Raw genomic sequence first — 27,885 nt, forward strand, 5'->3', positions numbered from 1 at the left:
GCCGCCTCCGATACAGCTCTGATTGCCGAACGCTGGCTCTGGGCCTTAATTCCCAGGTCTCTAAGCAGTCTGGTTGTAGATGTTGCCACAAAACCTCTGCAGCCCACCTCCACTGGTCGGACTTCTGTGTTCCAGCCATGATGCCGTGCTTCGGCAGCTAGATCGGCATAGCGCAGATGTTTTCGCTCATAAGCCTCATCTACTGAGTCCTCCCAGGGTACTGTGAGCTCAATGATGAAGACCTTCTTGAGCGAACGGGACCAGAGCACCATGTCAGGTCTTAGGGTGGTGGTTGCGATCTCCGGAGGAAACAGAAGTTGCCGGCCAATGTCAGCTGGCATTTTCCAGTCGCGGGCCAAGCGCAGCTGGTCTCGCTCTATTGGTGTAGAGCCGCTCTTCGGTGGTTTAGCCCCTTCGCGGACAAAGGTCGTCCGTAAGGGGTGTGATGCTGCTGGGGGTGGTAGGGAGTTGGTGGCAGCTCGCTTGTCCTCCAGGGCGGACGCAAGGTTTTTAAGGACTTGGTTGTGACGCCAAGTGTAGCGTCCTTGGGTGAGGCCTGTTTTACACCCTGTGAGAATGTGCCTGAGGTTGGCTGGCATGGAACAGAGGGCACAGTCCGGATCTTCACCATACCATTGGTGAAGATTAACTGGTGTTGGAAGGACGTCATATGTTGCTCTGATGGAAAAGCTCAACACAATTACATTATAAGCACAACCACATAACTACAACCTTAGCCACATAACCACAACACCCACATAAAACCACAACCATAATAATCACATAACCCCATTATAATCACTACAATATAACCACAGCCACATAATCACAACGATTACCACATTCTCACCACAATCACCAAATAACCACAACCATCACATAACCATAAGCAATCAAAGATCCCCCATATACAGGTGATTAGGCATCCTGGTGAAGAAAAGGATCAACATCTCCCATAACTTACTAGTTTTGGACCCGCAGGGAAAATATGTTCTTCCCTCGGGTAAACTGCAGGATGGGGAAATCACCTTGCTAAACGTCTATAATCTCCCTTCCATTAACTCTGCACTGATTGAGAAGAGAATGGGGAAAATCATAGTGGGTAGGAACTGTAAGTTTGGTTCTAAACCCTGCCCTCTATAAATTCCATCCTATCGCTTCAGAGCAAAATACTCTACAAAGACTCCTCCAAATATAATGTCCCAGCGTCATCTAGTCGACCCCTTAATGGTCCTTAATCAGACAGATAATGACTTTATCCACACTTCTAAAGCACACAAGACTGTCCAGATTTGGCTTTTTCCAAGCCTCTAAGCTACTTCTGTCAAAGCTCATGAAAACCAAAATTTTGGACTTGCAGTTCTTCGACCACATTTCAATATTTATCCAAATAATTATTGACCCAGACTAGGTAGTGGCTAACTTCTGATCCCCGGATAAGCGGCTGCTGGATGACGAGCAGATGATGGAGGAGTTGAGAAAGGAAATAGGTGAATTAATACAGATTCATTCGGCCTCTAACCCCTTTCTTCCCATATAATTTGGGACTTTCTTAAAGCATTCATTTGAGGTTCACAAACAAAAAAAGGGGGCCCACAGATGAAGAAAGGTCATCAAAGGCAACAAGAGCTAAAGGAGGATCTTGCTGTCTTGCATGAGAAGTTTAAATCCACTCCATCACTACAAATGTAATATAAATTAACACTACAAGAATAGAACTGGAAATGGTTAATAATAAAACTAGCCTGCTATATAAATAAGAGAGTCAGATTGCCCTTTCATGACTCTTCTACTATAGTCAGGTTACTAGCTTAACTGGTCACAACCCGGCGACACCGATAGTTTATTGCCTCTATCCAGAGCGGGAAGGACTCTCCTCTAACCAAAACTAGGGAAATGAACATGAACTTTAGATAATTCAAAAAGTCCCTGTGTATCTTTGATTTCCCGACCGGCGAGGAGATAAACTCCTTTTTAACTAAGGTCACTCACCCCAATTTGGACCTTCAGCAGTTAGGCAGGCTTATTGCCTCTCAAGAACGAATCGATGCCATTGCCTCATCACCCGTGGGGAAGGCTGCTTGGCCCCAATCGTATCCCATTGGAGCTTTGTAAAAAAGTTGGTGCCCCTCTCAACTCACAGTAAATGTTGATGCTTAACACAGCGTTTAATTCCAACTCTCCCAAACGCTATGAATAAAGCCAGGATTTCGTTCTTTCATAAACTGGGTACCCTGGTGAAAGTTAAAGGTAATTCCAGATCTATTTCTCTTTTGAGCACAGACTATAAACTCCTCGCCAAGATCCTCACAAATAGATTGGAAAGGGTCCTTACCGATGATAATTTGGCGAAGCACAAACATGATTTGTCAGGAATAAATACTCGGCCGACAATGTGAAGACTGGTCAACACAGTAGAGATAGTCACGAAGGGCAATCTGGCCGCCTATGCCCTCTCCCGAGATGGGGAAAAGGCTTTTGATAGGGTGGAGTGGCCTTTCCTATTCAGGGTTATGGATACATTTAGTATCCCTCTCTCATTCACTGACAAATGTAGACTCCTGATATGTGAGCCCATCGGCTACGCTGGCTACAAATGGCTTGGCATCCCCAAATTGTACATGAAGTAGAGGCACAAGGCAGGGTTGCACTCTTTCTCCACTACTATGGAGCCCTTCACTGAGGGTATCTGGAGCAGTCAACAGATCTCAGGAGTAAGTTTTGGAGCAGTGGAAAATAAAATTAACTTATACGCCGATGATGTTCTCATCACCTTTACTGACCTAGAAACCTCAATTCTTGCCATTTCGACTCTAGTGAGGGAATATGGGGGAGCGTCGGGGTTAAAACTCAATGTAACTAAATGAGAACTGATGTGCCTGTCCCCTACCTCCCCCAAACCCCCAGAGGGTTTGTTATCCTTTAAGTGGTGCCCAACCCATATCAGATTACCTGGGTGTGACAATCCCCGCTTCTCTAATGTCGCTCTTTCGGAAGAATTCCCCCCCCCACCCCCCTCCTTGCTCCAGGATATTGTTATTTCAGTCGCAGAGTGGACAGATTTCCCCATTTCTTTCCACAACAGTGCCCATCTGGTCAAGATGATGGTCCTCTACATCATGGGACCTCCTTTGCCAGTACCAAAATATGATAATAGGTTTTTCCCCTTTTTTCTGGCAACAAAACAGGTGATAAGATGTTAAAACACCAAAATGAAACCTTTTACAAGGAATCATGTCTGCATTAACCACAATGCTTGTGATCAGAATGCAAACCAAAAACATACACTGATAATAGATCATGATGTTTCGATCGCAACACAAGCAATCGTCATCAGGTGGGACAACCACACCAATAAAAAACTCCTAAAGTAGGCGAGAGATCTACCGTGGCACGAGGTTAGAGGGGGAGAAAGGAGGTGGGGGGAGAGAGGGGGCGGGGCAGAACGTGGACCCCGCCACAGCACTTGGAGAGATCTGAGAGATCGGCTGCAGGGGGGGAGAGAGAATGGGGGGGGGGGGGCAGAAAGGGGACCCCACGACAGCACCCAGGTCACTGGAGTACTGGAGTAGAGATCGGAGAGAGATGTACAGATAGAAAGACAGAGAGTCGGAAATAACAGCTGACATAGGCAGGTAGGATGGAAACATCACAGTCAGTTAAGACTTTACCTGGTTAATAACGTCCTTCCAAAGATTGCTCAGTTTGTACCCATCTTCTCGGTTGAAGTTGTGTTTGTGTTTATATATCTGGATGGCTTCATGAACAAATCTCTGAAGGTAGCCGGTGGGTTTGCAGAGTACCTTCGTCTTGGAAAAGTCAATTTCGTGTGAGCCCACAGCTTTAAAACAATGATCTCTCGCCTACTTCAGCAGTTTTTTCTTGCTGTGGTTGTACCCACCTGATGATGATTGCTTGTGTTGCGATCGAAACGTTGTCATATATTTTTCTACCTACGTGACTTTACCGAAAGAACCAAAGAGTATGGATTCCTGCAGTCACGAAAGCTTCAAATCAAGATTGATACTCTGATAATATATGCATTGTCCTGAAACTAATTGATCCACACCAGAGGCAGCTTTCTTTTGAGCCTCATCTCAAACGGCGTTAGACCAAAGGACGTCAAAAGGCGTAGACCCTAAAGACAATGCACTATCGGAGTATTGAGAGCTCGGGGTGAGAATCTACATCATGGACCTCTTTTGCCAGTGCCAAAATTTGATACTAGGTTTTTCCCCTTTTTTCTGGCAACAAAACAGGTGTTAAGATGTTAAAACACCAAACTGAAACCTTTTACGAGGAATCATGTCTGCTTTAACCACAATGCTCGTGGTCAGAGGACGCCAAAAGGCGATCAGCCCAAAGCCAATGCACTATCAGAGTAATGAGAGCTTGGGGTGTGCATCCTCTGGTCTAACACCGATTAAGACCAGGCTCAAAAGAAAGCTGTCTCTGGTGTGGTCCAATCAGTTTCAAGGACAATCCATATATTATCAGAGTATGTTTTTTGTTTGCATTCTGACCGCAAGTATTGTGGTTAATGCAGACATGATTCCTTGTAAAAGGTTTCAGTTTGGTGTTTTAACATCTTAACACCTGTTTTGTTGCCGGAAAAAAGGGAAAAAACCTATTATGATGGTTCTCACTCATGAATGGTTCCTTCCCAGATCCCAAGGCCCTTCTTCAAAGTATTCCACTCACATAACTCATCCTTCATCTGCAACCATAAACTCACTCGCGCGGATAGGTGGCCACAAGAGAACATAGAAACCTGCACACTATTATAGAGACTAATTTTTTTAAATCACAAACCTACACTGAAAAGTGTATTCATTATCATAAAAAAATCCCCGTGACCGAAACATCACCATTGGACCTTCCAGCCATGGATCAACAAAGGGTCTGCATATTGTTATTATGAGGATGACTTAGACACTCTGAGAAGTGTCTAAATAATAATAATAAATCACGTGATCAGAGGTTGTGCTGCTTTCATTTGTGGTGTCCGCCCTGTGAACCGCAGGTCTGTGATGCCGTCATGAAGCTCTGCCAGAGTCAGCAATTGCCATCCTGCCTCTCTCAGCTGCGGAGCAATGTGGGCCAGGGGCCCGGCCACCCAACAGACACCTCTCGCTGGGCGGCCAACATGGCCAGAGACCTTACCCGTGTGATGCGACACATGGAGCGCTTGGAAGGGGAGGTGGTGCCACTCAAGGTGGGGAACTATGTCAGCTGGTCGCCATTGTATTGCCATGGTCTGTGCGCTGCTATATGTTAGCTGGTGATACAAATAATTTGTTTCCCTGGGGGAACAACTATTCTGGGGAAACCAATATTTGTTTACTTTAAAAAATGCGGGTGGGATTGTATTTACATGAGAAGAAATGGGCAAATCGGGGTGGTCGCCTTCCTTGCAGGCGGAGTTGGAGCAAGAGAAGCAACAGGCTGCTGACATTGCTGCCTCCCTGAGAAACGCAAAGGCCGAATTGAATTTCACAGTGGGGCGACTGCAGCGCGATCATGAGAGAACAGTGCAGGCGATGGACAAGGAGAGGCTGGAAGTCATCCGAGGTGAGATGATGGTTGTATCTTCATCATCATCTGCCATGTTCTGTCCAGTACTAGATGAAGGCCTCATCACGCAGTCGCCATCCTTAACGGTCTTGCAATGTAAAAATCATCTAGCACCTACACATGAGCTTATTTCATCACTCGATATCTGCAGTGGACCGATACCCAACTGTAGTAAAACTATAATTTGGTTTGTCATTAAAGTTGGTTAATCAATGTAGTGGTTTGGTTGTGTAGTCATATGAGAACCCAGATTAATCATGGGTGAGTGAAACCTGGTTTTAATCACAGGTCAACTAAGTTTCTATGACCTCTGAAGTACCCGGCTACTTCCGGTCAGTATTTTTTAAGATTCTTAACATATGATGACCTTTATGCAATGGGTGAACATAGGTATTCCTATCTGAAGGTGTTTGAGGTGACACCGTAGGGAAGGGTCATGGTGTGTAATATATATAAGCGGTGTCCAGTTTAGTTATCATCATCAGTGTTATTGTATATCACAATCCACATTACTATCATTGGCCGTGATTTTCACTGAAAACACAGGGGTATAGAATATCAAATTGTCAAAACTTGGTAGTACTCTGCGATTATTCTTGCTTCAGCTCTATCTCCATCTCCGAGGCCACAGCACGCCTCACTCTCTCACCACCGTACACAGGAAGTCTGCAGAGGATATGATTAATGACAATGGCGCCCATTTATTCGCACACCAACAGGGCCCTGTAATGTTATTACACTAGGTCATGACTCGGCCCGCAGATATAGCACACCTATTTCCCCGCTCCCTCTCAGGGCACCATGTGACTACATGTGTAATGCGAGCATAAACAGGGTGGTTGTTGGCCTCCGCGCCAATCACGCGGGCCGGAGCATTGGGGGGCGTAGCTGGGTCGACGGAACGTGTGGGAGGAGCCACTGCTCATCTCGGCTCTAATAGGAGACGGGGGCAGTACGGGAAGGAGGAGTCAGGGGTCACGTGATGGAAAGGATATAAGGGGAGAGCCGGAAGAGATCGGGAGTGGGAACGGAGTGAGAATAGGGGGGAGCCACGCTGAGCGGAACGGGAGCAGCGACGCCATCTGCCACGTGGTGGAGCGGCGCCATCTGCCACGTGGTGTGCGTGGGGTAAACGGGGCTAGCGGAGTGTGAGGGGCACACGTGGCTAGTGAGTGACTAGCGGAGTGTGCGGGCACACGTGGCTAGTGAGTGACTAGCGGGGTGTGCGGGGCACACGTAGCTAGTGAGTGACTAGCGGAGTGTGCGGGGCACACGGAGCGAGCGGTGTGGCTGGCGGCGTGTGCGGGGCACACGGAGAGAGCGGAGCGGCCACCAGCGAGTGCGGTCCACACGGAGCGTGCGCGGAGGGGTGCGGTACGAAGAACCTAATAAATGACACAACGGAGACCAAGAAAGCCTGACGAGTCGTTTATTACACTGGGGTCAGAAGTGGAACGTGATGTCTAAACACCTCAAGAAAAAGAATATACCGGCACCATCTTCAGAAGACGAAGAGGATCTTCCTCCGGCGGTGGCAGTCCCAACCATGGAAGGCGTGGGCGAAGCGGCGGCGAGCGACACGCCAGGAGTACAGGATGTCGTCGGGGCGGCCGGACCGCCTGCGCCGACGGGCGTCGAGGACGGCTGGCGACACGTCGCAGTCCAGCTGGATTCGCTGCGGGCCGTTCTGCTGCAATTACTCACCCTGGTGGCGCCAGCGACGATGTCGGATCGCCTAAGCAGGGAGCCTTCGAGTGGGGCCGAGCCGTCCGCCATTGGGGCCTGTGCGACGCTTCCCGCCCTCTCCGACACGCGGCACGACGCCGCCAATTTGGGTGTGGTCGGGGACGAACGGCGGGAAGCTGCCATCTTGTCGCCTCCACCGCGGCAAGCCGCCATTTTGTCGCCTTCACCGCGGGAAGCCGCCATCTTGCCCTCGATGCATGGAGACGCCATCTTGTCACCACCGCATGGAACACCTGCAGCGGGAGACGGCGACTCGGGGACCCGCAGCCATCGTCTAACGACGGTTAAGGAATTCTCAATCGGTGGGGATTGGAGTGCATTCGCCTGCCGTTTTGAGGCGGCGGTCCGATCCGCCAAGTGGACGGATGCGGAAGCCCTGGAGGTCCTGCCGACGCTCCTGGACGACGAGTCTGTCAGATTCTTCCGTTCCATCAAGGCCACGAAGAAGACGACGCTGAAGGGAGTGTTCGAGGAAATAGTGGAGGCTTATGAGCCCCCGGACGACGCACATCGCAGATTCGTGCAGCGGCAACGGGCACCAGAAGAATCGCCAGTGGCTTTCCGGGGCGCTGTGTTGGAGCTGGCTATGGCCGCATATTCGGACACGGAGCCCGACTTGCTGGAGCCTTTAATATTGGGCAAGATGTTGGAGCTGTCCAGGGATTTGGGCATCCCCATGCCGGTGTGCGGCCATGAGCAGCTGACCTCCCGGATAGCGGCTAAGTGCTTGGACGTGCAATTCAACCTACGCTGGTGGAAGCAGGTGACGGCCTGGACGGGGAGCCCCAAAGTCGAAGGTGGTGCCACCGGGTGGGATCCGTCCAAAGCCGTCTACGTACGGGACAAGAAGGGGCCTGAGGAGCTGGCGGTAGCATCGACCCAGTGGCCTGCTCGAGGGGGAGCGGAGTTGCGCTCGGGCCCACCGTTGCGGGATCAGCAAGATAGAGGGGGTGCCGGACGACGAGCTGACTCGTCGTGCTTCCGCTGTGGCCGTCGGGGGCACTTCGCCAGGGAGTGTTGGGGTCGCTCTCGGCCGCCACTCCAGCCGGAGGCCCCTGCCGGGAACGCGACGCGGGAAAATCCACCACGACAGGCAAGTCGGTACGCATCAGACACCCGGCAAGGCCTGTCATTTCATGCATCACCGTCACTACGCGGTCCGGGAGACATTCCTAACGGGGGGGGCGCTAAGAGATCCGCGTCGTTCGCTCACGCAGTGGCGGAAATTGGCACGGAGGGTGGTTGCAGCCGCTACTGGGTCGTCGACTGTGCCTGGCTCGATCCAAGGGGTCGACGTGCGCATTTTGGTTGACTCGGGTGCGTCCGTGACCATTATCTCCGATGTGATATTCCATCTCCTGTCCATTCCACCGGGGCGGGTACGACCGGTTTACGACTCGTGCATAGCGGCGAACGGAGGGAGTATGGGCATCGTGGGTCAGGTGGACGCGAGTATATCGGTTGGGGGTGTTTTGGCTTCAGGGACAGTGTTGATCTCCAGGTCCCTCGCGGTGCCATGCCTATTGGGGACCGATTTTCTGGCAAAGATGCCCATTCAGATAAGAGTGGATCAGAATTGTATCGAATTGCTCCTGACTGCCAGGTGCAGGCGCTGTCCGAGGTTTTGGTTGACGTTCCACCTGGCTCGCAGATGCTTATTCCGTTGCGGTATCGGGAGCCAGTGCCGGGAATCGAGGGCGCAGCGGGCGTGTTGTCGCCGTCCAAAGCGATTACGGGTGACTTGACACTGGTCGCAGCACAGACGATTGTTCGGCCGGGTCAGCCTCCGTTTTTGCAAGTTTTGAATGGGAGCGGGGAAAATGTCATCATGCCGGCCGGAACGGTTTTGGCACATGCCACGACTGCTTTCACGGCCCATGATGATCGGTGCCACCGGGGCCTCATAGGGGCGGTCTCTGCCTCGACGGCACAGGATAATTAATGGATTGCCGAGTTGTGCCAGGAAAATGCGTCTTTGACTGTGGACCAACGGTCCGCGCTTCGCGCGCTGTTGGGGAAGTATTCGGATGTTTTTAGTTCGGACGATTTCGATCTGGGACGTACCTCGTTGCTCTCCCACCATATTGATACGGGGGATGCCGCTCCGATTCGGATGAACCCACACCGGTTGAGTCCGGCGGAGCGGGACCACGTACGCGGCGCAGTGGAGGATATGCTGGCCGCTGACATTATTTCCCCGTCCAACAGTCCGTGGGGCGCTCCGGTGGTCCTTGTGAAGAAAAAGGATGGGAAATTGCGATTCTGTGTCGATTACCGCAAGGTTAAATAAGGTATCGGTTGCGGACGCGTACCCCCTGCCGCGTATGGATGATTCCCTCGATGCCTTGTCTGGGGCGCAATTTTTTTCTACTCTTGATCTCTCATCGGGATTCTGGCAGCTTCCCCTGGACGAGTCCTCGAGGGAAAAGACGGCTTTCCGTACACCGCAGGGCTTGTTTCAGTTTAATTGTCTTCCCATGGGCTTGAACGCCGCCCCCGCGATGTTCCAGCGATTGATGGAGCTTGTGTTGACCGGTCTGCAGTGGGACACGTGTTTGATATATTTGGATGACGTTATCGTCTTCAGCCGCACGTTTGAGGAACATCTTCGGAGATTGGACGCGGTATTTGCTAGGATGCGTTCCGCCAATTTGAAATTTAAGCCTAAAAAGTGTCACTTGTTCCAACGATCCGTGCGCTATTTGGGCCACATAGTCAGTTCGGACGGCGTGGCCACGGACCCAGAGAAGACGGCGTGCATCCAAAACTGGCCGACTCCGGCCACGGTGGGGGACTTGCGCCGGTTCGTTGGGTTCGCTTCCTATCACCACAGGTTCGTTCCAAACTTTGCCACGATCGCTAGGCCGTTGCACCTCCTTACGGCAAAGGTGACCGAGGTTCAGTTGGGGGCCGACGGAGGAGGCGGCGTTTCAGGGCCTACGCGATCGTTTGGCGTTGGCGCCGACGCCGACGCTGGACTATCCTGATTTTACTCGGCCTTTTATTCTGGATACTGACGTTAGTGACACCGGGATTGGGGCCGTCCTGTTCCAGTCTAAGGGCTGCGTTGAACGCGTCGTGGCTTACGGTAGCCGCGTGCTATCTCCGGCGGAGACCCGCTACTGCGTTACTCGTCGGGAACTCTTGGCAATAGTGCATTTTCTTCGTCAATATCGCCCGTATTTATACGGCCGTAAGTTTATTGTGCGCACGGATCATGCGGATTTGCAATATTCCCTGAGGGTTGAACAACCGTCTGGCCAATTGGCACGATGGTTGGAAACCTTGCAGGAATTTTCGTTTGAGATTCAGTATCGTAAAGGATCGCGTCACGCAAACGCGGACGCGCTCTCCAGATTGCCGCAGGGGCCTCCTTGCGCCTGTGCTTCGGGCACAAATAGGTGCACGCGGGTTCCGCAGCCCCCGCGGCCTGTTATGTCCGCAGTGGAGGTGCCTGAGGCTCCCGCATGTCCGGAACCGGCTGATGGGGTTTTGAATTTTGCCGCGTTTTGTATGGGTTCGCGAGCAATTGCTCGATGAGTCACTGGGGGCCTTGCGGGGTCGGGCCGCGAAGGAGAGAGGTGGGCCACTGTCCGATGGGACGCCGGGAGCTGCTCTCCGTGATGGCTTGTTGTTGTGGAGGGAAGGTTTGCACGATCGCTGGCGTCTTGTTGTGCCGTCGTCGTTGCGATATGAGTTGATTCGGACTCTGCACTCTGAGAAGTTGTTACATCTCGGGGTGCAGAAAACTTTGTTGACGTTACAGCGGGATTATTTTTGGCACGGCATGACGACTGATGTCGTCGGGCACATTCGGGCGTGCTCCGACTGTGCCCGGCGGAAGCCGCCGAAACACCCATATGTCCCACCAGTGCAGTCCATACAGGTGTCGCGGATTAATGAGTTGGTGGCGTTGGATATTTTGGGGCCCTTTCCGCCGTCCGCTCGGGGGAATACATTTTTGTTGTTCGGGGTGGAATATCTTTCCCGCTGGCCGATGGCCTGGCCCTTGGCCGACCAGTCAGCGGCGTCTATCACGGAGGCCTTTCTGTTCGGATACGTAATGGACAAAGGGGCACCGGAGAGGTTGCTCACGGACCAAGGGCGAAATTTTTCTTCCAAATTGTTGAGCGACGTGTGTGCTGCACTGGGGACCAAGAAGGTTCGGACGTCTCCCTACCATCCGCAAACGGATGGGATGGTTGAACGGCTGAATCGGACCCTGTCGACCATGCTCTGTCAAACGGTTAGCGAAAAGCAGGCTGATTGGGATTTGCATATCCCTGGGGTGCTCTCCACATACCGGATGACGCCACATGCGTCGACGGGGTACTCATCGTTCTTTTTGATGTACGGCCGCGAGAACGTGCCGCCGGTGGAAGTGCAACTGGGCGAAGGGTCCTGTCAAGCCTCTCCCTGAGTATATTCGGGACACCGTTCATCGCGTGGCAGAGGCGCGGGAGGCGGCCCGATTGGCTACGGCCAAGACCCAGGCCCGGAACGAACGTTGTGCACGGCGCTCGCATGGTGAGTCCCCCTGGCGGGTGGGGGAGATGGCCTGGTTGCACTGCCCACAGGTACCGGTGGGGACCTCCCCTAAGTTGCACAAACCGTGGCAGGGGCCGGTTGTGCTTATTGAGGTTCCTAGTCCGCAGTCCGCGCGTGTTCGGTTCAGATCGCGGCGCTGGTTCGTTCATACGTCTCGATTGAAACCCTACGTGGCCCCGCGGGTGGATGCGTCATCTCCTAATGTTGCCTTGCCGGTGTCTGTCGTGGCCGACGCGCCACTGACCTTGCCTGTTCAACCTGCAAGCGCGCCTGTCGTGCCTCCTGTAGACGGACCGGCTGTGATCCTGCCGGACACAGGAATTCCTGCACCGGGTGGGCCTACCACGGCGACAGGGACACTTGACCCCGCTGCCCTTCCAACCCCGCCGCGGGTGCAGTTGCAGGAGGCCCCGATGACGGGCCTCTCTGGGGAACGAGACGCTGGGATTGACAGGCCTCCACCAGCGGCGGACGGTTCCGGTTCCGCCGCTCCTAAAACCCTGTCCAGATCACGGTCGGTGCGGGGGTCGGGCCCCGTGCAGGACGGGCCGGCGACCCGCACTCGTTCGAAGTCCCTTCCCTTTCGTTAATTGTTGTTGTTCTAATCTCCGTTGTGTCTTGTGAGTCCTGACTGTTATGTTTTGCTCACATTATTATTGTTCTGTTGCAGCCGGGGACGGCTGGCTTTTTCATCAGGTGGGGGGGTCATGTAATGCGAGCATAAACAGGGTGGTTGTTGGCCTCCGCGCCAATCACGCGGGCCGGAGCATTGGGGGGCGTAGCCGGGTCGACGGAGCGTGTGGGAGGAGCCACTGCTCATCTCGACTCCAATGGGAGACGGGGGCAGTACGGGAAGGAGGAGTCAGGGGTCACGTGATGGGAAGGATATAAGGGGAGAGCCGGAAGAGATCGGGAGTGGGAACAGAGTGAGAATAGGGGGGAGCCACGCTGAGCGGAACGGGAGCAGCGACGCCATCTGCCACGTGGTGGAGCGGCGCCATCTGCCACGTAGTGTGCGTGGGGTAGACGGGGCTAGCGGGGTGTCCAGGGCACATGTATTACAACATTTAACAAAACACGTAACAGTTAAAAAATATGATCCATTAATGTATACGTTAATTAATTGCACTTCCCTAGTTATCCATATAATCACTCGTCACGGATCGTTAGCCAAAGCACCACACCCCATTTTGTGAATGTTATGCTCTTCTACATGCTGTAAAGCATCACATTTAGCAAATTACCATTTTAGATTTAACAACTCTAGATTTATGCTATAGACATAGGTGACTTGTATTACTCTATCATTGCAGATGGCGATAGATTGCAATTCAAATATTGGAGCTCCATGCCGACATGCCTTCACTTCTCAGCACACATGACTGACCTGTGAGCCACGTGTCCACCTACGTTTGCCTGGTGGAAGGGGCAGGGTCTAAAGTACCACCCATCTGCCCTTAGCCAAATGAGACCCAGTGCTCTACACGCAACTATTGCTCAATATCCTTGCGATATTTACTGCAGACATTCAATTTCCATAAACTTGTCATGATGTATCGTGATTATAAGCACGATTTATCACACACACATAACTACATGTCACATCTAGACTGATCTAAACTAATATGCTTTAGCTCTTTTTGATTGATATTGAAATTTACATGACAGAAAAAGCCAAGTGTGAAGAAGTCATCCAACAACATCAAGAAACAGTCAGATGCCACATGTCCACAGTGTCAAACCTTGGTGAGTCAACTGCTTCTACTCCGGTCATTGTATTTATTAAGTATGCTTGTTCACTGGGAAAAGCCTCACCGAGTCCTAAGATTCTGTGTTGGGATGGTTCTGCCAAGTTTTCACAGTTCTGACGATGTTGCAATGTATAATCCCAATTGAGTAATTTGCAGGTAATGTTTCAGCATTGGGATGTTTGCAATACCAGTTACATTGTATAGTTATTTTTTCGTTATGCCAGGAAATCAGAGAACCCAGAGAAAACCCATGTAGAGTAGGGGGAGAATGTGCAAACTCCACAGAAAGTTTGCCTAAGTTGGGAATCTAACCCAGGCACTTCTTACTCTCATGCACAAACAAGTGTTAACCATTGCACGACTCTGCTGGGATTTTAACATGTTTGTAGATTTGTTGGTAATGACGCCCATATTTTCCTATGCGTGTCCGTGCCACAAATGTAGAGTTGAAACTAAGGGCTTCTGAGGCTCAGAGCAGAGCCCGCATTCAGGAAATGGAGAAAGCGCTTGAAGGGGAGATTTTACGAGCGAGGGAGGCAAAGAAGGATCTGGAGGGGGCGTGGGAGAGAGTGCGAGACACAAAAGCTCAGGCCGCGAGCCAGACTGCTTTGGCAAACAACTTGCAGAAGCATGTACAGGTGATAAAACAAATACTTTACCACACCACTGTGTTGGACACATACTTACAGCAGCAGGTTAATATTTTAAGTATAATATTTTTAATGTACTGAAAAAATGTAATGGAAAAGTTTAAAAGCACGCAAAGAGGCATGGAGAGGTTAATGGTACATGTGAGATTACTCTGACAACACCCACAATTTTATTAACCAACCATGTGTCAACCAATTTTCAAACATTAATTCCATATGTGACAACTAGTATTCTCAAAAAAGAATATAAGGATAATAAAAATTTGGGTGGGGGTAGAGCTGAAGCATACATTCTCTGACAGAGGGTTGTCCTTCCCTGCTTGCCACAGGCAGTACTGGGGAAGCAGGCATCACTGTGCGATCGAGTTGCACAGCTCGATGCGGAGTGTGAGCAGCTAAGGGAGGATCTGGGAATGAGCGAGGAGAAGCGCGTGGGGCTCATCAGCGAGGCCGCTTTCTCCGCCAAGTCCTGCGCCAACCTCAGGGAGCAGCTCCACTCTGCCATCGTAAGTCAGGCTCAGATAGTAACTATATCACTGGACATTGCTCAGTGGTAGCACGTTCACCACTTTTTGCAGAGTTTCGCACTTCAAACATGGTGGCCACCCTGGTTATTGCTGCATGCGTATTAACCATAGAATATGCACTTTTCTTGGCAGTAGACGTTAAAGATTCCCTGACATTATTTGAAGCGAGGAGGCCATTGTGTGCCAGTGTTATGATCCACATTAACCGGATTCACAAATTACTCGATTGGAATTACACAAAGCAGACTTTTGCCTGCTTTGTAGCAGGTGCTCAATGAATTGGACAGCTGCAACTAGGGGGGCCCTTTATAAAATTTGGGATGATGTAAGTCGCTTATCTAACCTATAAAAGCCATTTTTTGTCTGTCCGTCTGTCTGCTCACGCGCGCTTGCGAGGGATTTGGCTCTCAAATGGTGGGGTTCACGTGGAAAAATGTTTTCCAGGCAGCACGCCGTAAGCCCCACGGTGGGCAAGCGCTATTCTGTTTTGCCATCTGTCAACTTTAAAGTAGTTTAATTAACAATTTAGTGCAATTTAGCGCAATGCAGCATTATTTAATTATTTCATCGAGCCGCGACAGCTGGCCGGGGGTTGCCCCCCCCCCCTTCGCGTTCAAAATGCAAAAAAAATACACGCAACACAGGTAAATTCATCAAAGTGTCATGTCCTCTTCTCTCCCCCCCCCACCCCAATGTGTGCACTTACTACTATAGGGTCGGTATATACTAATATTATAGCGCTTATTATTGTAGCGTGGGCAGGGGGATGGTGGGGGGGGGGGGTAGCGGCCAGCCTCCGCTGGCTGGGAAATCTAGGCGAGGCCAGGGGCTCTGCACGGGACTAGGCCTCACCATGCCACTCTGTCAGGTTAGTAGTTTGTGCTATAGATTCGATATATACTGCTATGGAGTCAGAATGTACTACTGGAGTAATAGCAGGTACCACCACAGTCAGTATGTACTGCTGTAATCATACAGGTACCACCACAGTCAGTATGCACTACAGTAATCATAGCAGGTCCCACCACAGTATACATTGCTGTAATCATAGCAGCGACCACCAGTTAGTATGCACTTCTGTTTTGAAAGCAGGTACCTCCACAGTATTCACTGCTGTAATCATAGGTACCACCACAGTCAGTATGCACTGCTGTAGTGAAAGCAGATCCCACCACAGTCAGTATGCACTGCTGTAGTCATAGCAGGTACCACCACAGTCAGTATGCACTGCTGTAATAGCAGGTACCACCACAGTCATTTTGCACTGCTATAGTGGAAGCAGGTTCCACCAGTCGGTATGCACTGCTGTAGTTATAACATGTCCCACCACAGTCGGTATGCGCTGCTGTAATGAAAGCAGGTAACCATTACAGTCGGTATGCACTGTTGTAGTCATAGCAGCGACCACCAGTCAGTATGCACTGCTGTTGTGAAAGCAGGAACCACCACAGTATGCACTGCTGTAATCATATGTACCAGCACAGTCAGTATGCACTGCTTTAATTATAGCAGGTACCACCACAGTCAGTATGCGCTGCTGGCGAATTGCCCGATGATGCTGGATGCAATTACCAGCGAAACGTCGTACTCAAAAATTGTAAATGTTGTGGATTCACTCTTCAACACACCGGTGGGCTAAAGTAGTGAACTATTTGTCTTTTGTCAACGTGACACTTTTTTGCTGATTGGCTGTGTCGGGTGGTGTAGGGTTACGACACATTTATAAATAATGCGATCTAACCCAAAAACTTTATTATGAACAGTCAGTATGCACTGCTGTAGTGAAAACAGGTGCCACCACAGCAGTATGCACTGCTGTAATCATAGCAGCTACCACCACAGTCAGTATGCGCTGTTGTAGTAAAAGCAAGTACCACCACAGTCGGTATGTACTGCTGTAGTAATAGCAGGAACTACCACATTCAATATGCACTGCTGTAGTGAAAGCAAGTACCACCACAGTCGGTATGCACTGCTGTAGTGAAAGCAGGTACCGCCACAGTCGGTATGCACTGCTGTAATCATAGCAGGTACCACCACAGTCAGTATGCACTGCTGTAGTGAAAGCAGGTGCCACCACAGTATGCACTGCTGTAATCCTAGCAGGTACTACCACAGCAGTGTACACTGCTGTAATCATAGCAGCTACCACCAGTCAGTATGCACTGCTGTAATCATAGCAGCTACCACCACAGTCCGTATGCACTGCTGTAGTCATAACAGGATACCACCACAGTCAGTATGCGCTGTTGTAGTGAAAGCAGCTACCACCACAGTCGGTATGCACTGCTGTAGTGAAAGCAGGTACACCACAGTTGTATGCACTGCTGTAGTGAAAGCAGCTACCACCACAGTCGGTATGCACTACTGTAGTTAAAGCAGATACCACCACAGTCGGTATGCACTGCTGTAGTGAAAGCAGGTACACCACAGTCGGTATGCACTGCTGTAGTGATAGCAGGAATCACCACATTCAGTATGCAATGCTCCAGTGATAGCAGGTACCACCACAGTCAGTAATGCTCTGACTGTAATAGCAGGTACCACCACAGTCAGTATGCACTGCTGTAGTGAAAGCAGGTGCCAACACAGTATGCACTGCTGTAATCATAGCAGCTACCACCATAGTCTGTATGCACTGCTGTAGTCATAGCAGGATACCACCACAGTCAGTATGCACTGCTGTAGTGAAAGCAGCTACCACCACAGTCTATGCACTGCTGTAGTTAAAGCAGGTACCACCACTGTTGGTATGGACTGCTGTAGTGAAAGCAGGTGCCAACACAGTATACACTGCTGTAATCATAGCAGATACCACCACAGTAGTATGCACTGCTTTAATCATAGCAGCTACCACAGTCTGTATGCACTGCTGTAGTGAAAGCAGGAACCACCACAGTCGGCATGCAATGCTGTAGTTAAAGCAGGTAACCACCACAGTCGGTAAGCACTGCTGTAGCAAGATCAGGATACCACCACAGTCAGTATGCACTTCTGCAGTGATAGCAGGTTCCACCACAGTCAGTATACACTGCTGCAGTGATAGCAGGTAACCACCACAGTAGCTATGCACTGATGTAGTGATAAATAACAAAATAGATAAAGCAGACAATGTCTCTCCATGTAAAAAAAAATGTTTTGCTAAACCCATCAGCCACATGACAGCATTGATTTCATTCAAGCAAATTCTGGACATGTTTTGACACTGTCTCATCAGCAGTCAGGCTTATATGCTGCTGAAATTATGCACTCCCAGAAGGCTAAACAGCTGATAGGTTTATGTAAGATACACTTTTATATTTTAGGTGGAGAGACATATTTGAAGGAAACCTATTGTGGGCATATCTATTTTGTAATGATCGTGTATGATTATTAGGAACTTGCAAGGCAGGAGGAGAAGCGGAGGAAGGAGGCGGAAGAGGCTATTATGGACCGGGAGCGTGCGCTGAGTGCCCTGCAGGAGCAACAGCATCTACTCATCTGCCACCCAGAGCTGCATACGCCCACAGAGCTGATACCCGAGTGTACACAGCACCGGCATTTACACTCTATTACATGAAGAATAGTTTGTAATGAAGAATGCATCGACTATTAATTATAACTAGCCTTTTGCCAGTCCTAGGACGGAAGCTGGAATATTTACAAAAAATTTAACAGAGTATAATTGTGTCTTGTGTAAATTTAATGGCAGTAAATCTTGCACGAAAGTATGTCATCAAACACTTCACTGCATTTCACTGTAACACTGTATTAATGGCAGTGATTCTTGCACCAAACTATGTCATAAAACACCTGACTTCATGTCACTGTAGCACTGGATATAACTGACCTTCAATTTGTTCAAATTCACTTCTCTGATACTTTATTCTCTTCTGCTTTCGGTCGCTGGGGTTGAAATTATCTGGTAATCGATACAATATCTGGAAAATCACCGAGAAATGTCTATTTTACCATAATGTAGAAGCATAAATTAGACTTACTTTTTGTCTCAAATGCTGAAGAAATAAATACACCAAATCCACTTTGTTGCTGTGTAGAATTATTAATTAGATTCACTTTCAATAAAGAAATGTGAAACTTAAAGCGAATTTGCGAAGAAAAATGTCTTTCCGTTCGACCTTCTTCTGCGTGAGTGTAAAAATCCACCCGCTCATGAATATTAATGATGGGGGGGGGGGAGGGGTGCGGCATGTGGAGTGACGTCACGTGTGTTACACACAGATATTCTTGGCTCATTATAGTAGTAATTAGCCCAGTTCAACATAATACAATTAGAATATATTTTAATGGTTACTATAGAGTTCAAATCTGATTGGTTCTTGTAAGGTCATGAAAACTATATTTAAGAATATGGATCAGGTGACACAGTGATCATGACTTCCTGGATCTTGTTTTGAAGATGCTTGTTGTTACAAGTGAAATATTGTTAATCGAATTGCAAAATGTTGTCGTGAGAATTGTTCTGTAACTTACCGGTGTGAGCTAAAACAATAATCATTGGCGCATTGTTAAATACTCATGCCTCATGTGACAATTTGTTTTAGCTTAGTCGGGTGGTTGGGGTCTTCATGATATTAATTTGGTCAGATTATGTGGCCAAACTCAAAAATCGATTTTGCATTGCTACATGTGAAATCAAGATTATCTATGGCCTTACCCCTGCGTACCTCTCATCTTCCTGCTCCAAGGTTTTCTGTTGAAGCCCCCAGTCAACCTTTGCTCAGTGAGATGTTACCCATTTTCTTCTGCAGCCTCCAAAGTCTCTGCCTACCGAACTGTGCTGTTGACTGCCTATATTCTAGACCACGAGGTCATGTTGTTGAGTGCATTGTTGTTATTGTGTGTGACATGCAGACTCTGGGGATGTGCTGGGTGACATGGAGAGGCACATCCAAGCGAATACCACACGGGTTCGGATTCTACAGAGCGAGAATTCCCGCCTCTCCGCTGCCATTCACAAGCTCCGACAGAGACTCCCAAAGCCCACCGGCAGAGTAGGAGGCACATAAAGGGTGGCTCTGTGGGATAATTGTGGTGTCAGAGAAATCAAAAGGCATTTCTGACATGCTAGTTACAAATCCTAGATCTGGCTGTCTCTTTTAGAGGGGGTATAATGGCTCTGTGAGAGACATGGAGCCAGAACCATTCAAAACTTGGGTTTGAATCTGAGTTTCAGGCATTAATAATATAATCGGATTCTCAAGTGTACAAAGTGTTTGGTCTCAGCTTGGTCACCAATGGCTGTACAATATTCCAGTTCTGAGGACTAAACATTTATATTATATTGACCTGAGATGGACGCTCCTAAGAAGTGTATATACAAGGTGTAACCCTTGTGTGGATAACAGTCTACTGAAATAAATTCACTCATGGATGATAGGAAGCCGTCGCATAAAGCAGGATGGGAAAAACCACGGATAATCATGGATAGCAGGAAGAATATGGCCACAAACCCTATAGGTCATGCGGATATTAGCAGTCGTGGGTAAAAAGAGTCGTGGATCGATGAGGTAGAGTTCAGGATGCATTCAAGTAGGGCTAAGGGTAGGTTCGGGCTAGGGAAAAGTTAGGGCTTTTGTTAATAAGTTACGTCACCTGTGCAATAGCATTGTCTGGCAGGAAGCGCTCAAAGGTGAGGTGTGGTTCCATTGGCCATTATGACCCTGTGAAAATTATTTTCAGCAATTGCATTTTGTGATCTTTTTTTATGGGGAAGCGGTGGTGCAATATTAACGTACTACACTATGAACCTGACCACTGAGTTGGTTCCTGGCCATAGCTAGCATCAGTGGCTAGTGATATCTGGACCGGTCCTGGCCCCCTCCATCCCCTTCAATAATTCACTTCGACCATGCTTCATCACGCTTGTCAAACAATACCTCCGACCGACACAGCGTGAGGAGACCCTTATGCAGCAGTGGAAATGGGAAAGTGTTGTAAATAATGAATCGTAATTGGTTTACATATGTTATTCAATAGGCTTAGCATGAGAGTGTTAATGCTGCGATTGCATGGGACTTTTTTTCCGACTTTATCTTGTCATCTATTAATGTTTTATTTATATGCTAGCGGGAAGTACCCAGCGTTGCTCGGGGGAAAAATATATTTCAAAACTTGTCTTCTCTTAAAAACATAACATGTACAAATACAAAGCTATTGTGGAAGCCCGGTGTTCCGTTTGTCCATTTTTCTGTCAACAAAATTATAAGAGGCTTGCAGATGTCCTAAAAGTTATAGAAAGTGGGGGGTAAATAGTTGATCTAAAAGGTTGCCAAAAATTGTCGACTCCCCCCCCTAAAAAACATGTTTTACCCCCCGTAGGCATATATACTACATATCCTACATACAATAGAGTGAGTAGTATCTAGTGACTATAATAGTGTTGCGGCGCAATGTACGACTCCGAGACGGGTTCCTTTAGGGACTCACACCAAGTTTATTAAGGGCTTACGCCGAACCCAAACCATCCTAGCCTATAACTCCCCAGGGGACAGGGTACTGTGATCCTTACAACCCCGGCTAACTCGGCTCTCCTCCCTGCCCCGGGCCGGGACTACCCCAACCTCGGCCGGTCGGGCGGAGTAGCCTCCCCTAGCCTCATGTAAGGATCACTTACCCCGAGTCCCCACTCCTACGCCTGACGACCCCGGTTACATCCTGGGTCCCCCTTTAAATACCCCCCCGGGGGCATAACGTCACCATCCCCCAAGATCCGCCTGATGTCACGTTCTGCAACGCCACTCTCTCCGAGGGCGAGCGTGACGTGACATCACCCACTACTCCCCTACAATAGTGTCTGGCTCTACATGAGTATCTATTGCCACTACAGTAGTATCTATTGACTCTATAGTGACATGACGGCACTACCATGTCGGGTCTGTACACACATGACGTCACTACCATGTCGGGTCGGTTCGGATGACTTCACTGCCGGGTCGGGCAGGGTGGAGGCCGTTGACGAGTGCCACGGGAGTCGTGGCAGGCCGTGGCACTCTGAGTGACCCTGGCTGGACACGTGACCGGATCAAGGTGGGGGCCAGGGGCCTAGGGGGGACCTTGGGGTCACGTGGTTGGGGTCTGGAGCCTTCTCGAGAGTTTGAGAAGGGGGGCGTGGCCGGGGTGTGGCCGGTCACGCCGGGAAGCTCATAAGTGGGCGCCTTTGAGGGAGCGGGGTTGTTTGTGCCTGGGATGAAGACGCCTCATGATGACTGAAGCCCCAAGTCGTGGCCAAACAGAAGTCCTCCTGGCTTGGCCACACCAAGTAGTACCCGAGTGTTAGTGAGACTAGGACGGTGGTCACCACCCTATGTATAGTGTGTGTAACAGTTGTGTGTTAAATCAATAGTGTTGCCTCCACACGAGTGTGCGACTATCCTAGTATATGATGACTATAGTAGTATCTGCTAACTATAGTAGTGTCTGCTGACTCTAGTATCTACTGACAGTAGTAGTAACTACTGACTCTACAGTAGTATCTACCGACTCTATAGTATCTACTGAACATAGTTACTACTAACTCTATAGTAGTATATGCCGACTCTATAGTAGTATCTGCTGACTATAGCAGTATCTACTGAATCTATAGCAGTATCTGCTGGCTCTATGGCAGTATCTACTGACTATAGTAGTAACTACTAACTCTATAGTAGTATCTGCTGACTATAGCAGTATCTGCTGACTATAGTAGTATCTACTGACTATAGCAGTATCTGCTGCCTCTATGGCAGTATCTACTGACTCTATAGTATCTACTGACTCTGCAGCAGTATATACTGACTGCAGTGGTATCTACTGACTGTAGTAGTATGTACCGACTCTATCGTAGTAACTACTGACTCTATAGTAGTGTAATAAAGGAATCGGTCACAAGATGTCGCTCTCCGTTGGTCCTTTATTTAGATTCTTCTCCTCCGCACCCCGCTGGCCTCCTCCTCTGACCAGCATCTCCTCTCGCGTGCCACGCACGCCCTGCTAGCCCCTCCGCTAGCCCCGTGCACCCCGCACGCTCCGCTAGCCACTCCGATAGCCCCGTGCACCCCGCACGCTCCGCTAGCCACTCCGCTAGCCCGTGCACTCCGCACGCTCCGCTAGCCCCGTGCACCCCGCACGCTCCACTAGCCACTCCGCTAGCCCCGTGCGCCTGGCTGACGGTGTCCCAAGCCCCATCAGCCACGTGGCTGATGGCGCGGCGGCCACCCAACGTGGTCCCACCTCTTCACTCCATCGACTGGCCCTGATCTCTTCCGGGCTCCCTCCTATAACCTCTCTCCCACGTGACCCTGACTCCTCCCTATCGGATCGTCACATCCGGCCTTCCCATTTACGCTGGCATTACAGTAGTTTCCACTGACTATTGTATCTGTTAACTCTACAGTGTAATCTACTGACTGTATAGTAGTATCTTCTGACTAGTAGTATCCACTAACTCTACAGTAGTATCTATTGACTGTATTTACTGACCGTAGTGGCAATCTACTGACTTTAGTAGTATCTACTGACTCAGTAGTATCTACTGGCGCCTTGGGCGGCTGGGGCTAGGCTGCTACCCCCCCCCACCATCCCCCCGCCTGCTCTACAGTCGTAGTACCTACGGCCTATAGTAATATCTACCGACTCTATAGTAGCAACTGCAGACATTGGGGTGGGGGGAGGAGAACATCACACTTTGAAGAATTTACCTCAGCGTTGTGTTTTTTTTTTTGCATTTTGAACGCGAATGAGAATTCCCCCCCCCCCCCCCCCCACCGAGTCAGCGTTCTCGCGCATGCACAGATGCGCGCTTTGTTTGGCGCCGCCACCTGCAACTACTTTAAACTTGACAGATGGGAAATACGAATAGCGCTGTCTCATCCCGGGGACGGATCCCCCGGACCCTGCAGCGCTTCCTCGTGGGTGCGGCCCAGACGAGGTGCTCCAGTCAACCCGGGACGGGGACTGGCACCTCGGGGGGCTATGTGATGCCACCGCCATGGAGCCGATCGGCGGGTGCCCCCACCTACGATCTCGCCGCCCCGAGCGGCGAGGCCGACGCTGCTTTCCCCTCACCACCCCCCACCTAAACACCCACTCACGCATTCCCCCCACACATAGAGCACGAGAAGAGATCCCCTGGCTGACAGGTTTTAACCCAGAAGCCCTCGTATAGGGATAATCTTCACGGTTTCCTGCGGCCAGGGAATTAGACGGTCTCCTCCGACGCTAACGCACACCGCGGCGTCGTGACTCGAGTGGAAATTACATGGTCACGACAGGGCCGTCCCGCCATCACGGTTGAAATGCACCCCCCACACACGTATCGACAAGGCAGACAGGGGCCCGCAGTCACGAAAGAAGGGAGAAGCCAGGGGGGGGGGGGGGGAGGCGGCTGATTGGCAGAACAGAACAAAGGCGCCATGGACCGCCGCCAGCGCCGCAGTCAAGCCAGCAAACTCATTGTTAGGGAAACCTTGGAATGCGGCTGATTAGCGGGGACGATGTGCGCAGGGACCATCGCAATCACAGCAGCCGCAGCCAACCTTTGTTATGGACACCGTGGCTGATTGGCATAACAAAGGCGCCCGTGGATCGGCACCGCAGCGGCGGGGGACCCATTGTTAGTGCAATCTGGAATGGGGCTGAACGAGCGTGACGACCTGATTGGCCGAGAAGGCGCTCGGGTCGGGATTCTTTGATGTAGATGGGGGATAAAAAGGGGACGCAGAGAGGTAAGACTCTCTCTTACTCCAAAAAGTCAGCACTCGAGACGGCTTCCAGCTCGGCCACCCGAACGTCCGTGCGACGCGTCGAGGTGAGCGGCGAGGGACCAACGGAACGCCGAGCGCATCCAACCGTGAGTAAAGAGGTAAAGGAGTATCCAAATCCGCTTAGAGCGCATCGAATTAGATAAACCGGGAATAGACCCTTGGGGCGTTAGCATAGGTCAGCCTTGTCGATCCACACTGATTTAACAGCAAATCGTAGGCAGCCAATAATAAATCATTAATAACTGATCGTAGCCTCGTGTGGTTTCGACGATAAGTGTGGACGCGCGCGGTGCTGTGTGTACGCACGCTCACAGCGTGTGAGTGTTGCGCGGGGCGGTGCGGGAGGAGGTATCGCGTTTGGATTGTCGGTGCTGTATGTACGTGCGCTCACAGCGTGTGAGTGCTGCGCGGTGCTGTGTGTACGTGCGCTCGCAGCGTGTGAGTGCTGCGCGGTGCTGTGTGTACGTGCGCTCGCAGCGTGTGAGTGCTGCGCAGGGCTGTGTGTACGTGCGCTCGCAGCGTGTGAGTGCTGCGCGGGGCTGTGTGTACGTGCGCTCGCAGCGTGTGAGTGCTGCGCGGGGCTGTGTGTACGTCCGCTCGCAGCGTGAGTGCTGCGCGGTGCTGTGTGTACGTGCGCTCGCAGCGTGTGAGTGCTGCGCAGTGCTGTGTGTACGTGCGCTCGCAGCGTGCGAGTGCTGCGCAGTGCTGTGTGTACGTGCGCTCGCAGCGTGTGAGTGCTGCGCAGTGCTGTGTGTGTACGTGCGCTCGCAGCGTGTGAGTTCTGCGCGGGGCTGTGTGTACGTGCGCTCGCAGCGTGTGACTGCTGCGCGGGGCTGTGTGTACGTGCGCTCGCAGCGTGTGAGTGCTGCGCGGTGCTGTGTGTACGTGCGCTCGCAGCGTGCGAGTGCTGCACAGGGCTGTGTGTACGTGCGCTCGCAGCGTGTGACTGCTGCGCGGGGCTGTGTGTACGTCCGCTCGCAGCATGAGTGCTGCACGGTGCTGTGTGTACGTGCGCTCTCAGCGTGTGAGTGCTGCGCAGTGCTGTGTGTACGTGCGCTCGCAGCGTGCGAGTGCTGCGCAGTGCTGTGTGTACGTGCGCTCGCAGCGTGTGAGTGCTGCGCAGTGCTGTGTGTGTACGTGCGCTCGCAGCGTGTGAGTTCTGCGCGGGGCTGTGTGTACGTGCGCTCGCAGCGTGCGAGTGCTGCGCGGGGCTGTGTGTACGTGCGCTCGCAGCGTGCGAGTGCTGCGCAGTGCTGTGTGTACGTGCGCTTGCAGCGTGTGAGTGCTGCGCGGTGCTGTGTGTACGTGCGCTCGCAGCGTGTGACTACTGCGCGGGGCTGTGTGTACGTGCGCTCGCAGCGTGTGAGTGCTGCGCGGTGCTGTGTGTACGTGCGCTCGCAGCGTGCGAGTGCTGCGCGGGGCTGTGTGTACGTGCGCTCGCAGCGTGCGAGTGCCGCGCGGGGCTGTGTGTACGTGCGCTCGCAGCGTGTGAGTGCTGCGCGGTGCTGTGTGTACGTGCGCTCGCAGCGTGAGAGTGCCGCGCGGGGCTGTGTGTACGTGCGCTCGCAGCGTGTGAGTGCTGCGCGGTGCTGTGTGTACGTGCGCAGCGTGCGAGTGCCGCGCGGTGCTGTGTGTACGTGCGCTCGCAGCGTGAGAGTGCCGCGCGGGGCTGTGTGTACGTGCGCTCGCAGCGTGTGAGTGCTGCGCGGTGCTGTGTGTACGTGCGCTCGCAGCGTGTGAGTGCTGCGCGGGGCTGTGTGTACGTGCGCTCGCAGCGTGTGAGTGCTGCGCGGGGCTGTGTGTACGTGCGCTCGCAGCGTGTGAGTGCTGCGCGGGGCTGTGTGTACGTCCGCTCGCAGCGTGAGTGCTGCGCGGTGCTGTGTGTACGTGCGCTCGCAGCGTGTGAGTGCTGCGCGGTGCTGTGTGTACGTGCGCTCGCAGCGTGCGAGTGCTGCGCAGTGCTGTGTGTACGTGCGCTCGCAGCGTGTGAGTGCTGCGCAGTGCTGTGTGTGTACGTGCGCTCGCAGCGTGTGAGTTCTGCGGGGGGCTGTGTGTACGTGCGCTCGCAGCGTGCGAGTGCTGCGCGGGACTGTGTGTACGTGCGCTCGCAGCGTGCGAGTGCTGCGCGGTGCTGTGTGTACGTGCGCTTGCAGCGTGTGAGTGCTGCGCAGTGCTGTGTGTACGTGCGCTCGCAGCGTGTGACTGCTGCGCAGGGCTGTGTGTACGTGCGCTCGCAGCGTGTGAGTGCTGCGCAGTGCTGTGTGTACGTGCGCTCGCAGCGTGAGAGTGCCGAGCGGGGCTGTGTGTACGTGCCCTCGCAGCGTGTGAGTGCCGCGCGGTGCTGTGTGTACGTGCGCTCGCAGCGTGTGAGTGCTGCGCGGGGCTGTGTGTACGTGCGCTCGCAGCGTGAGTGCTGCGCAGGGCTGTGTGTACGTGCGCTCGCAGCGTGAGTGCTGCGCAGGGCTGTGTGTACATGCGCTCGCAGCGTGTGAGTGCTGCGCTGGGCTGTGTGTACGTCCGCTCGCAGCGTGAGTGCTGCGCAGGGCTGTGTGTTCGTGCGCTCGCAGCGTGTGAGTGCTGCGCAAGGCTGTGTGTACGTCCGCTCGCAGCGTGAGTGCTGCGCGGTGCTGTGTGTACGTGCGCTCGCAGCGTGTGAGTGCTGCGCGGTGCTGTTGTACGTGCGCATCGCAGCGTGCGAGTGCTGCGCAGTGCTGTGTGTACGTGCGCTCAGCAGCGTGTGACTGCTGCGCGGGGCTGTGTGTACGTGCGCTCGCAGCGTGCGAGTGCTGCGCGGGGCTGTGTGTACGTGCGCTCGCAGCGTGTGAGTGCTGCGCGGTGCGTGTGTACGTGCGCTCGCAGCGTGCGAGTGCTGCGCAGTGCTGTGTGTACGTGCGCTCCGTCGCAGGCGTGGTGAGGGGGCTGTCGCGGGAGTCGCGGGGTCGTGTGTACGTGCGCTCGCAGCGTGTGAGTGCTGCGCGGGGCTGTGTGTACGTGCGCTCGCAGCGTGCGAGTGCTGCGCGGGTGCTGTGTGTACGTGCGCTCGCAAGCGTGTGAGTGCTGCGCGTGCTTGTGTGTACGTGCGCTCGCAGCGTGCTGAGGGCTGCGCGGGGCTGTGTGTGTACGTGCGCATCGCAGCGTGCGAGTGCTGCGCAGGGCTGTGTGTACGTGCGCTCGCAGCGTGCGAGTGCTGCGGGGCTGTGTGTACGTGCGCTCGCAGCGTGTGAGTGCTGCGCGGTGCTGTGTGTACGTGCGCTCGCAGCGTGTGACTGCTGCGCGGGCTGTGTGTACGTGCGCTCGCAGCGTGTGAGTGCTGCGCGGTGCTGTGTGTACGTGCGCTCGCAGCGTG

The 27,885-nt window shown here is 52.0% G+C and overlaps 1 protein-coding gene across 6 annotated transcripts in view; it reads left to right on the plus strand.

The window, feature by feature from the left end:
* CCDC157 (coiled-coil domain containing 157) overlaps nt 1-20,954 on the plus strand; it is a 57,683-nt gene extending 36,729 nt beyond the window's left edge. For 5 of the 6 annotated variants that reach the window (XM_061563614.1, XM_061563616.1, XM_061563615.1 and 2 more), the window contains 7 exons: nt 5,024-5,215; nt 5,418-5,571; nt 13,537-13,614; nt 14,064-14,257; nt 14,599-14,775; nt 18,173-18,320; nt 19,651-20,954. In XM_061563614.1, coding sequence (XP_061419598.1) covers nt 5,024-5,215; nt 5,418-5,571; nt 13,537-13,614; nt 14,064-14,257; nt 14,599-14,775; nt 18,173-18,320; nt 19,651-19,805 — 1,098 coding nt within the window. In that variant the 3' untranslated portion in view covers nt 19,806-20,954. Of the gene's footprint in view, nt 1-5,023; nt 5,216-5,417; nt 5,572-12,156; nt 13,615-14,063; nt 14,258-14,598; nt 14,776-18,172; nt 18,321-19,650 lie in introns of those variants that run through there. The other variant, XR_009755985.1, reaches the window with a different exon arrangement.
* The last annotated feature ends 6,931 nt before the right edge of the window (nt 20,955-27,885 follow it).

This window comes from Lethenteron reissneri, chromosome 31, assembly GCF_015708825.2.
Source record: "Lethenteron reissneri isolate LAM-NWPU_2019-01 chromosome 31, ASM1570882v1, whole genome shotgun sequence".
NCBI lineage: Eukaryota > Metazoa > Chordata > Hyperoartia > Petromyzontiformes > Petromyzontidae > Lethenteron > Lethenteron reissneri.